A 13,407-nucleotide genomic window follows, 5' to 3' on the forward strand; every position below is an offset into this window, starting at 1 on the left:
GGTCATGACCCCCTCCTCTTAGATTGCTCTTCTTCCTCTTTTTAATCTAAATAACTTATAGCTAACATTAAATCTCAAGTGACCTATCCTCCAGGAAACTTTCCTGAAACCTCTAATTAATTTAAGCTTCCCCTTTCTGTGGTCTAAGAGTACTTCTGTCCATTTATCTATTTTTGTCACTGGTAGGTAAGTTCTTTTAGAGCAGATACCATGCACTGTTTATTCTTTTCCTCTATTTCTGGCTTCTAACCCCATGACAGGTACTTAATAAGAATTTAAAGATTTCTAGGAGAGAATGAAAAATGCATGAATAAATACCTTCCCTCAGGTATTTTTGTCCATTTTTCTCCATTCCAGTACAACCCACTCAACTCCAAATTCTTCATAAAATTTTGCTTCACTAATATTGCCAAGTAATTCAAGTACTTTAGTTCTTATCTAAAGTCAATTCTGCTTATTATTAACACAATACAACTTTATAGTGAGTGGCTTAAGGTAAGTGAGTTTCATCTTAATTAAATTACCCAGGGGCTTCCCTGGTGGTGCAGTGGTTAAGAATCCACCTGCCAATGCAGGGGACACGGGTTCAATCCCTGGTCTGGGAAGATCCCACATGCCACAGAGCAACTAAGCCCATGAGCCAAAACTACTGAGCCCACGTGCCACAAGTACTGATCCCACGTGCCACACTACAGAGTTCGTGTGCTGCAACTACTGAAGCCCGCGTGCCTAGAGACCGTGCTCCACAACAAGAGAAGCCACCACAACGAGAGGCCTGCGCATCACAACAGAGTAGCCCCAGCTTGCCGCAACTAGAGAAAGCCCATGCACAGCAACAAAGACCCAACACAGCCAAAATGAATAAATAATAAATGAAGGAATGAATAAATAAATAAATAAATAAAAGGCAGAGTCTATTTAAAAAAAAAAAAAATTACCCGATCTTTGAGGCATAGTACCATGTCTTATGCTCTATTTGTATCCATTCTGTGGCCTTCCATTCTACTGAACACAAAATTGGACTCAGTCACTGTTTGCTATAATCAATTATATCAAAATAATTTTGTTTTCTTTCTAGGAAATTTGCTTGTGATTGTATTTGTGAGTTACTTTGGAGCCAAATTACACAGACCAAAACTAATCGGAATTGGTTGCTTCACTATGGGAATTGGAAGTATTTTGACTGCTTTACCTCATTTCTTCATGGGATAGTAAGTGGCTCTATGCCATCAATGATCATTTCCTTGTAAATTAAAGGTAGAATTTCATTTTTTTCCTTTTAAATAAGCAGTCCCCTTTTGAGAAGAATATCCACTAAGTGTGTGTAGAAATGGAGTATATTTTCTATGTAATAATTAAACTGTTTTATCTACCATGACTCTCATTCATATTAAAATATGAATAGCAATAAATGAGTAGTTTCACAGAAAATAAATAAGCTTTTTGTGACTTTTTAATATGATATGTATTTCATGTCTTTGCCTACAAGATTTTGATAATATTTAATAAGTCTTTGTTACCAAACTCAGGTCCAGCTGCTCACCACTCGAAAATCAATACCTGAGAGGCAATTGATGGTAGAAAGGCAAGTTGCTTCTAATCAGAATGCCAACAATCTGGGGAGAAGGTGCACTCATGTCCCCCCAACCAACTCCCATGATTCTGTTTGGCTATAAAAGTTTTTAAAGGGAAAAGGGAAGTAATGTCAGTTAATCATTGAGATAGAGGGTCAAAGTTGTCACCATCCCCCACTGTGTGCAGGCTTGTTGACTTCCTGTGATGTTTCTTTAGATGTTATCTTGTTCACATAGTTTGTTCATGAGATTACTGAAGGGAAAGCTAGGGAAGAGATCTGGTCATCTGTTAATTACTCATTCTTCATTTCTACTTCTTTGATCTACAGAAAGAACCAACAGGTTAGGCAAGGTATTGTGTGATCAAAAGATTTGAAAGGTGTGCTTGGGTTGGTGATGAGTAGAGTATGGGGCGCCTGATTTAAATGTTAGTTACAATGTAGTTTTGCTAAAGTGACAAGACAAAGGGGCCTCCTGCAGAAACCTCTTTCCTGCCAAAAGCTGCTTACAACTTCACCACTCAACTCACTGCAGTATGGGTTTTCCCGCTACCATCTCCACTGAGACTTCTTTCTAAGTCACTGTGTAGTTTTAATTAGAGTCAGATACTAATGACAGAAAACCAAAAATAGTGATGGCTTAAATAAGATAAGAGCTTATTTTTTACACAAAAAAATGTAGCCAACCCAGCTTTGACTGGCCTTGACTTCACGGTCTAAATTGTGGCAATGTTGTTCCTTGCAACAGGATAGAAGGGAAGAAGAATAAGAAGAAACAGAATGCACACAGGCTGAGACTTAAGAAATATTTTCAGAAGCATTAACACTTCTACCGACTTCACATTAGCCAGAACTTTGTTACACCTCACATTCAGATAGAAAGTCATTGGGAAAAATAGACTTTACTTCAGGCGTCCCCTTCCCAGCTAAAGATCCCAGGTTCTGTTACCATAGAAGGAGAGAAGAATGGATATTGAGAGCCAATGAGCAGTTTCTTCTAAAGATATCAATTACTTACTCATTATCAATGCCAACAGCCATGCCTTTTGGTTACTATATTAATTACTCTATTTGACCCTCATAAGTTCTTTCTTCTTCCTGGTGCTGTTCCTTCTTATTTTCATCATCTTACTCTCTCTTGATTTATTTTCTCCTTTTGGCTTCTCCATCATGCCCATCTTTTCCTTCTGCTACTGACACCATAAGGTCAGTATTGTCTAAGCTCCCTCTTCAATCTTCTTCACTTTTCATTCTACATGATTTGTGTGGAGTACATGCATTAAATGTAACTATCACTGTACACAGTGAGTTTATCTTATACTCAAGATCTATATAACCAACCACCTCGTGGGTATCTCCAACCTAACATCCTACAAACATTTTGCATCCATATATTCAGAACAGAATTCATCCCTGTGCCAAAACCAGCTCAGATTTTTCACATTCACTCTTTCAGCAATGATTCATTTAGCCACAGAGGAACTCAAACTAAAGTCAAGGGTCTCATCCTAGACTTATTTTTTACTTCAATACACATGACCAGTGCTCACCAAATCTTGCTTATTCTGCCTGCTATCTGTCATAGTTGTTGCCCTTAACCTGATAGAGGATTCTATCATCTCTGGCCTGGACTTTTTGCCTCCCAACTCAACTTCATTCTAACTCATATTCTATACTACAGTATTGATTTAAAAAATAAGAATCTAATTATTTTACTCCCACTTAAAACTCCCAATATCCTAGAGCAGTATTTTTCTTTATTTTTTGGTATTTATTTATTTATTTTGGCTGCACCGGGTCTTACTTGCGGCATGTGGACTTCTTAGCTGCAGCATGCAGGATCTAGTTCCCCAACCAGGGATCAAACCCGGGCTGTCTGCACTGGGAGCTCAGACTCTTACCCACTGGACCACCAGGGAAGTCCCATATCCTAGAGCAGGATTTTTCAAACTTCAGATCCTGAACCACTCATGGACCAATAAATCAATTATGATTATTAAGACCAACAATTTTTTAATAGGATAGGATAGAATAGAATAGAATAGAAGAAAACGCAATGAGAGCGGGGATAAATATTATTCTGTGAAACTTTTGTTTTGGTTGTACATAAATTTGTGAGTGTGTCTGTGGATATCCATGTATTGTGATTGTGATGCAAAATGTATTTCTCATTGTTAGTAACAGTCAAAGTATTGAAAGCCTTTTGCCTATGAATTACTATCTAGGCTCATTTGCATATCTAAGCTCATTTGCATATACAGGTCACTCACTGATCTGGTCCTTGACTATCTTCCTAGCTTCATTTTACACTGCTTCCCATGACTGAGGACCACACTCTAGGCCTACAGTTTGCCAAATGTGCCATAATATGTCATAGCTTTGTTCATAGTGTTTCTACAGCTTTGAATGATTTTCCTTCTTTGTCTGTCTATTAAACCCCTATCCATCTTCAAGACACATCTCATATGGAATCCTCACTGTGAAGTCTTCTCTAATCCACACCTTTCCCAACCTGCAAGCCAAGCTGATAATCCCTTTTTCCTTTACGATAACTCAGGGTTTATCTCTGGGCTTTCTATCCTGTTCCTTTGATCTATATTTCTGATTTTGTGCCAGTACCATACCGTCTTGATTACTGTAGTTTGTAGTATAGTCTGAAGTATGGGAGCCTGATTCCTCCAGCTCCGTTTTTCTTTCTCAAGATTGCTTTGGCTATTCAGGGTCTTTTGTGTTTCCATACAAAGTGTGAAATTTTTTGTTCTAGTTCTGTGAAAAATGCCATTGGTAGTTTGATAGGGATTACATTGTATCTGTAGATTGCTTTGTGTAGTATACTCATTTTCACAATGTTGATTCTTCCAATCCAACAACAAGGTATATCTCTCCATCTGTATCATCTTTAATTTCTTTCATCAGTGTCTTATAGTTTTCTGCATGCACATCTTTTGTCTCCTTAGGTAGGTTTATTGCTAGGTATTTTATTCTTTTTGTTGCAATGGTAAATGGGAGTGTTTCCTTAATTTCTCTTTCTGATTTTTCATCATTAGTGTATAGGAATGCAAGAGATTTCTGTGCATTAATTTTGTATCCTGGTACTTTACCAAATTCATTGATTAGCTCTAGTAGTTTTCTGGTAGTATCTTTAGAATTCTCTATGTATAGTATCATGCATCTGCAAACAGTGACAGCTTTACTTCTTCTTTTCTGATTTGGATTCCTTTTATTTGTTTTTCTTCTCTGATTGCCGTGGCTAAAACTTCCAAAATTATGCTGAATAATAGTGGTGAGGGTGGACAACCTTGTCTTGTTCCTGATCTTAGTGGAAATGGTTTCAATTTTTCACCATTGAGAACGATGTTGGCTGTGTGTTTGTCATACATGGCCTTTATTATGTTGAGGTAAGTTCCCTCTATGCCAACTTTCTGGAGGGTTTTTATCATAAATGGATGTTGAATTTTGTCAAAAGCTTTTTCTACATCTATTGAGTTGATCATATGGTTTTTCTCCTTCAGTTAGTTAATATGGTGTATCACATTGATTGATTTGCATATATTGAAGAGTCCTTGTATTCCTGGGATAAACCCCACTTGATCATGGTGTATGATCCTTTTAATGTGCTATTGAATTCTGTTTGCTAGTATTTTTGCATCTATGTTCATCAGTGATATTGGCCTGTAGTTTTCTTTCTTTGTGACATCTTTGTCTGGTTTTGGTATCATGGTGATGGTGGCCTCGTAGAATGAGTTTGGGAGTATTCCTCTCTCTGCTATATTTTGGAAGAGTTTGAGAAGGATAGGTGTTAGCTCTTTGCTAAATATTTGATAGAATTCGCATGTGAAGCCATCTGCACCTGGGCTTTTGTTTGTTGGAAGATTTTTAATCACAGTTTCAATTTCAGTGTTTGTGATTGGTCTGTTTATATTTTCTATTTCTTCCTGGTTCAGTCTCGGAAGGTTGTGCTTTCCTAAGAATTTGTCCATTTCTTCCAGGTTGTCCGTTTTATTGGCATGTAGTTGCTTGTAGTAATCTCTCATGATCCTTTGTGTTTCTGCAGTGTCAGTTGTTACTTCTCCTTTTTCATTTCTAATTCTATTGATTTGAGTCTTCTCCCTGTTTTACTTGATGAGTCTTGCTAATGGTTTATCAATTTTGTTTATCTTCTCAAAGAACCAGCTTTTAGTTTTATTGATCTTTGCTATCGTTTCCTTCATTTCTTTTTCATTTATTTCTGATCTGATCTTTATGATTTCTTTCCTTCTGCTATCTTTGGGGTTTTTTTGTTCTTCTTTCTCTAATTGCTTTAGGTGTAGGGTTAGGTTGTTTATTTGAGATGTTTCTTGTTTCTTAAGGTAGGATTGTATTGCTATAAACTTCCCTCTTAGAACTGCTTTTGTTGCATCCCATGGGTTTTGGGTCGTTGTGTTTTCATTGTCATTTGTTTCTATGTATTTTTTGACTTCCACTTTGATTTCTTCAGTGATCTCTTGGTTATTAAGTAGTGCATTGTTTAGCCTCCATGTGTTTGTATTTTTTACAGATTTTTTCCTGTAATTGATATCTAGTCTCATTGCATTGTGGTCGGAAAAGATACTTGATACGATTTCAATTTTCTTAAATTTACCAAGGCTTGATTTGTGACCCAAGATATGATCTATCCTGGAGAATGTTCCATGAGCACTTGAAAAGAAAGTGTATTCTGTTGGTTTTGGATCAAATGTCCTATAAATATCAATTAAGTCCATCTTGTTTAATGTATCATGTAAAGCTGTGTTTCCTTATTTGTTTTCATTTTGGATGATCTGTCCATTGGTGAAAGTGGGGTGTTAAAGTCCTCTGCTATGTTTGTGTTACTTTGATTTCCCCTTTTATGACTGTTAGCATTTGCCTTATGTATTGAGGTGCTCCTATGTTGGGTGCATAAATATTTACAATTGTTACATCTTCTTCTTGTATTGATCCCTTGATCATTATGTAGTGTCGTTCTTTGTCTCTTGTAATAGTCTTTATTTTAAAGTCTATTTTGTCTGATATAAGAATTGCTACTCCAGCTTTCTTTTGATTTCCATTTGCATGGAATATCTTTTAACATCCCTTCACTTTTAGTCTGTATGTGTCCCTAGGTCTGAAGTGGGTGTCTTTTAGACAGCATATATACAGGTCTTGTTTTTGTATCCATTCAGCCAGTCTGTGTCTTTTGGTTGGAGCATTTAATCCATTTACATTTAAGGTAATTATCGATATGTATGTTTCTATTACCATTTTTTTAATTGTTTTGGGTTTGTTATTGTAGGTCTTTTCATTCTCTTGTGTTTCCTACTTAGAGAAATTCCTTTAGCATTTGTTGTAAGCTGGTTTGGTGGTGCTGAATTCTCTTAGCTTTTCCTTCTCTGTAAATGTTTTAATTTCTCCATCAAATCTGAATGAAATCCTTGCTGGGTAGAGTAATCTTGGTTGTAGGTTTTTCTCTTTCATCAGTTTAAAAATGTCTTGCCACTCCCTTCTGGCTTGCAGAGTTTCTGCTGAAAGATCAGCTGTTAACCTTATGGGGATTCCCTTGTACGTTATTTGTTGTTTTTCCCTCGCTTCTTTTAATATTTTTCTTTGTATTTAATTTTTGATAGTTTGATTAATATGTGTCTTGGCATGTTTCTCCTTGGATTTATCCTGTATGGAACTCTGCACTTCCTGGACTTGATTGAGTATTTCCTTTCCCATATTAAGGAAGTTTTCAACTATAATCTCTTCAAATATTTTCTGAGTCACTTTCTTTTTCTCTTCTTCTTCCAGGACCCCTATTATTCAAATGCTGCTGCGTTTAATGTTGTCCCAGAAGTCTCTAAGACTGTCCTCAATTTTTTTTCATTCTTTTTTCTTTATTCTGCTCTGCAGCAGTTATTTCCACTTTTTTATCTTCCAGGTCACTTATCCATTCTTCTGCCTCAGTTATTCTGCTATTGATCCCTTCTAGAGAATTTTTAATTCCATTTATTGTGTTGTTCATCTCTGTTTGTTTGCTCTTTAGTTCTTCTAGGTCCTTGCTAAACGTTTCTTGTATTTTCTCTATTCTATTTCTAAGATTTTGGATCAACTTTACTATCATTATTATGAATTCTTTTTCAGGTAGACTGCCTATTTCCTCTTCATTTGTTAGGTCTGGTGGGTTTTTGCCTTGCTCCTTCATCTGCTGTGTGTTTTTCTGTCTTCTCATTTTGCTTAACTTACTGTGTCTGGGGTCTCCTTTTCACAGGCTGCAGGTTCATAGTTCCCGTTGTTTTTGGTGTCTGTCCCCAGTGGCTAAGGTTGGTTCAGTGGGTTGTGTATGCTTCCTGATGAAGGGGACTAGTGCCTGTGTTCTGGTGGTGAGGCTGGATCTTGTCTTTCTGATGGGCAGGTCCACGTCTGATGGTGTGTTTTGGGGTGTCTGTGACCTAATTATGATTTTAGGCAGCCTCTCTGCTAATGGGTGGGGTTTTGTTCCTGTCTTGCTAGTTGTTTGGCATAAGGTGTCCAGCACTGTAGCTTGCTCGTCATTGAGTGGAGCTGGGTCTTAGCGTTGAGTTGGAGATCTCTGAGAGAGCCTTTGCCATTTGATATTATGTGCAGCCAGGAGGTCTCTGTGGACAAATTTCCTGAACTTGGCTCCCCCACCTCAGAAGCACAGGCCTGACACCCGGCTGGAGCACCAAACCCTGTCAGCCACACAGCCCAGAAGAAAAGAGTGAGAAAGAAAGAACAAACAAAAGAAAGAACGAAAGAAAGAAAGAAAGAAAGAAGTTAAAATAAACTTATTAAAATAAAAAATAATTATTAAAAATTAAAAAATTTAAAAGTAATTTTAAAATGAGAAAAAAAAAGAAAGAGAAAGAAGAGAGCAACCAAACCAAAAAACAAATCCACCAGTTATAGCAAGCGCTAAAAACTATACTAAAAAAAAAAAACACAAAATAAACAGACAGACAGAACTCAGGACAAATGGTAAAAGCAAAGCTATACAGACAAAATCATACAAAGCATACACATACACACTCACAAAAAGAGAAAAAGGAAAAAAATATATATCTGTATATAAAAAAAAAAGGAGGAAGAGAGCAACCAGATCAATAAACAAAGCTACCAATGATAATAAACTCTAAATACTAAACTAAGATAAACATAAAACCAGGAACAAATTAGATGCAGAAAGCAACCCCAAGTCTACAGTTGATCCCAAAGTCCACCACCTCAATTTTGGGATGATTCATTGTCTAGTCCAGTATTCGACAGATGCAGGTACATCAAGTTGATTGTGGAGATTTAATCCGTTGCTCCTGAGGCTGCTGGTAGAGATTTCCCTTTCTCTTCTTTGTTCGCACAACTCCTGGGGTTCAGCTTTGGATTTGGCCCCACCTCTGTGTGTAGGTCGCCTGAGGGCGTTTGTTCCCTGCCCAGATAGGAGGGGGTTAAAGGAGAAGCTGATTAGGGGGCTCTGGCTACTCAGGCTGGGGGAGGAGGGGTATGGAATGTAGGGCAAGCCTGCAGCGGCAGAGGTTAACGTAATGTTGCAACAGCGTGAGGCACCATGTGTTCTCCCGGGGAAGTTGTCCCTGGATCACGGGACCCTGGCAGTGGCGGGCTGTACAGGCTCCAGGAGGGGAGGTGTGGATAGTGACCTGTGCCTGCACACAGGCTTCTTGGTGGCTGCAGCAGCCTCAGCGCTTCATGCCCATCTCTGGTGTCTGAGCAGATAGCTGCAGCTCGTGCCCATCTCTGGAGCTCGTTTAGGCTGTGCTCTGAATCCCCTCTCCTCACGCACCCCGAAACAATGGTCTCTTGCCTCTTAGGCAGGTCCAGACTTTTTCTTGGTCTCCCTCCCGGCTAGCCGTGGGGCACTAGTCCCCTTCAGGCTGTGTTCACACAGCCAAACCCAGGCCTCTCCCTGGGATCTGACCTCCAAAATCCGAGTCTCAGCTACCAGCCCACGCCTGCCCCAGAGGGTGAGCAGACAAGCCTCTCGGGCTGGTGAGCGCTGGTCGGCACTGATCCTCTGCGTGGGAATCTCTCAGCTTTCCCTTCTGCACCCTTGTTGCTGCGCTCTCTTCCGTGGCTCCGAAGCCCCCTCCCACCCTCCGTCTCTGCCAGTGAAGGGGCTTGCTAGTGTGTGGAAACTTTTCCTCCCTCGCAGCTCTTTCCCAGAGGTGCATGTCCTGTCCCTATTCTTTTGTCTCTGTTTTTTCTTTTTTCTTTTGCCCTACCCAGGTACTTGGGGAGTTTCTTGCCTTTTGGGAAGTCTGAGGTCTTCTGCCAGTGTTCAGTAGGTGTTCTGTAGGAGTTGTTCCACATGTAGTTATATTTCTGATGTATCTGTGGGGAGGAAGTTGATCTCCACATCTTACTCCTCCGCCATCTTGAAGGTCTCCTTCTTTATTTTATACCTAGTAGTCTGTACCTCTTAACTGCCCTTACCCTATATTCCCCCCTTCCCCCACTCCTCTTCCCACTGGTAACCACTAGTTTGTTCTCTGTACCTGTGAGTCTGTTTTTGTTTTGTTATATTTGTTTTTTTTTTTTTTTTAGATTCCACATGTAAGTGAAAATATACAGTATTTGTGTTTCTCTGCCTGACTTATTTTATTAAGCATAATACCTTTCGGTCCATTCACGTATTTTTAAATATCAGCATTTGTCCCTATTCTAGGTCCATTCTATTGTTCCTATTAAGTGCTTCCTTATCAAATTGAGATGGATTAGAACTTTTTAAACTAAGTTTTGAAGAGTCAGGCATATGACTGTGTGTGATTATAAATTGATTTTGAAATTTTAGATTGTAACCATCTTTGAAGATAATTCAAAAGATTGATAAATACAGTTAGCAGTTTTTTAAAAGCATGAAACCAAGATATTTCATATGTTGACCAGAATATAAGCACTCCTAGGATGAGAGCAACATGGTACTCCACCTTGCCTGGGGAGTAGTGCATATTTCTTAGTGAACACTCCCATTTCACTGTTACCCATCACCACTCCTAGAATATAAGCTGAGAAACTGACAGAGTATCCTGATAATTTGGAGAAGAGAATGGTGCAAATAAAGGGGAAAATTCCTCTGTATTTCTGGGAAAAGTGAAAATGCTCAGTAAATATAGTGATGTTCTTACAGTTACAGGTATTCTAAAGACACCCCTATTAATCGATCAGAGAATTCAACATCAAGCTTATCAACTTGTTTGACTAATCAAAATTTGTCACTCAATAGAACATCACTGGAGATAGTGGGAAAAGGTAAGAATTGAACTGGCACTAGTGAATATTAGTGTCACTAATAAATATTATAAAATTTAACAATTTAATTACATCGTTAAAAAACGATTGTGATATCCATTAGCAAAATTGATTTAAAAGACAAATAGGAAAAACATTTGCATCTTATGTATGTAAGACAAAAATCATAGTGTTAATATATATTATATATAAAGACCTTCTAGAAGTAATAAGAAAAGAGGAATATTTTGATACAAAATTGGCAAAGAATATATGCAATTAATATAAAGAGGAGGAAGTGGTATAAATATGTTAAAACAACTTTACTCTTTAAGAAAAATTCAAATTATTACACCAATTAAAGATTTTTTACCTATTATAACACAAATCATGAGTTTTAATTATAAATTATAGTACTAGTTAAAGATTTTCCTACCTACTAGATAGGAAAGATTAAAAATAAAAAGAAATGAGGTAGAGGATAAAGACACATTTTATGTATTATGGGGAGTGTATAAATTTCTCTTTTGGAGGTTAATTTTCAATATGGTAAAGAACAAAAATATGCACATCTGCTTAAATCAGCAATTCTACTTTTATTGCTTTATCTTAAGGAAATAATCAGGAATGTGCAGAAGGATTTATTTACTGTTATAGCCATGGCATCCCTATTTAACAGAATGAAAAATTAGAAATATTGTGTGAGTACATAGAAAAAATTGATTAAATAAATGATGAAACTTATTCAGCACACTATTATGCAGTCATTAAAATTCTGATATGAGAACATAAAGAATATTACGCATATTTTTATGTTCACTAAAAATGTGAAAGATATAAACAAACATTAGAAGTGGTACTCTGTGTGTGGAGGGATGGCAGATAATTTTTACTTGTTTTCTTTGTGATTTTCTGTATTGTCAAATTTTGTAACGTGACTATAAATCATTTTATAATTAGAAAAAAAGCAAAAAAAATCTTAAATGAAATAATTAAAGGGTTAAGTTAGTTGACTTTTCAACAGGAATGCTAAAATTAATGTTTAAGATAAAACACTCTCTTGTCTATGTAGGTTGGGAAAAGGAATCTGGGTCACATATGTGGATATATATTCTATTGGGTAATATGCTTCGTGGAATTGGGGAAACGCCCATAACACCCTTGGGGATTTCTTACATCGATGATTTTGCTAAAGAAGGACATTCTTCTTTTTATTTAGGTAATGTACAGAAAATATTAGATTTTATGGTTAATTTTCCTGGGTGTACCTTGAAATAACAGTGCTCCTAAACTCATTCTTTTACTTAAAAATTTATTTAGAGAAATATATTGTACTGTTTTACTGTAAAAAATTGAATAAGAACCATGTATTATTGTCATTTGATAAAAATGTTTTGTGATATTTTTAGGTAATTTGTTTGCAGTAACAATGATTGGTCCAATCGTTGGCTTTTTACTGGTATCTCTGTTTTCTAAAATGTATGTGGATATTGGATACGTAGATCTGAGTAAGTACAATCAGAACAAGGTAACATGATAATGCTTTTCAAGTACATGACACCATTCTTTCAAATAACTGAATTCACTCTTTCAGTGGCCCTTTGCTGACTAATTGTAAAAAGTTACAAATAGGTAATGTGTTAATAACTAGAATAAAAATAAAATTCAGCTCCTATCTGCATCAGGCTTTTACAACTAAGCACAAAATAAGAAAATTTAACAAACTTAAGATTACTTCACCCAAAATAATTGCAAACTAATTGCACGTCTCTCAATGTGCCTACTAATGTCACTTCCCCACATTTACCCTTTCTCCCATCTCTATTTGCATAGTTCTTAAAGTCTTTTCCAATATGTGGCTCCTCTTCAGAGACGTCTTACTTCACCACCTCCTACTGGCCCCAAGTTAAGTGTCCCTATTAATCACCAAGAGCATGCCTTTATTGTAGCCCTTGTCACAATGAGCCATAAATATTTGTGCCACTTATCTTCCATCTCTTTTAGAACATAACTGTATGATGTCTGTCTTAACGTATGATAAGTAATTAGTGTTTAGAAATAAACAAATCTGATTTTCTATTTCACCAGGACTACATAGAGTAGACATCACAGCAGACCAACAATAACCACAATCTGAAAGTATTTTAATATAAAGCTAAAACGTGGACCTGATGGAATGTGTTATGTCTTCTATTTTGGATGTGTGAATTAGAGTAGGTTCACATTCCAAGTGTTTCTACTCGTTCATTTCCAGGTTCATCCTTGTTTTTATCACTAAGCACCCAGAAATAAATGGTTAAAGTCTTTAGAATGATAGATTTGTAACCTCTTTTCTATAGTCAGAAATCACTACTCACAGTATTTAGGTCCATGGTGATCCCATTTCTAGCACTGAACGTCTAGACCTTATTATATCTTCTCTTATTCAGTTATGGGTATGATGTAAACATATTGTGAAGTACATTTTGGCAAACTCCAATGCCAAAGGAGCCAACGAGATAACATAAGTGAATAAAGAGTGTTCGCTGTGGTGGTTAAACTTGGAAGAACTGGTGGTGGTGAACTGCCCTCTGCACACACCTGAAAGTGCATATACT

General features: G+C 37.1%; 1 protein-coding gene across 1 annotated transcript in view; it reads left to right on the forward strand.

Moving 5' to 3' along the window:
- LOC132372446 (solute carrier organic anion transporter family member 1B3-like) overlaps positions 1–13,407 on the forward strand; it is a 70,162-nt gene that overhangs the window by 32,799 nt on the left and 23,956 nt on the right. Inside the window, exons 4-7 of the mRNA XM_059934520.1 lie at positions 1,079–1,211; positions 10,710–10,831; positions 11,883–12,029; positions 12,220–12,318. Coding sequence (XP_059790503.1) covers positions 1,079–1,211; positions 10,710–10,831; positions 11,883–12,029; positions 12,220–12,318 — 501 coding nt within the window. The remainder of the gene's footprint in view (positions 1–1,078; positions 1,212–10,709; positions 10,832–11,882; positions 12,030–12,219; positions 12,319–13,407) is intronic.

This window comes from Balaenoptera ricei, chromosome 10 (genome assembly GCF_028023285.1).
Source record: "Balaenoptera ricei isolate mBalRic1 chromosome 10, mBalRic1.hap2, whole genome shotgun sequence".
NCBI lineage: Eukaryota > Metazoa > Chordata > Mammalia > Artiodactyla > Balaenopteridae > Balaenoptera > Balaenoptera ricei.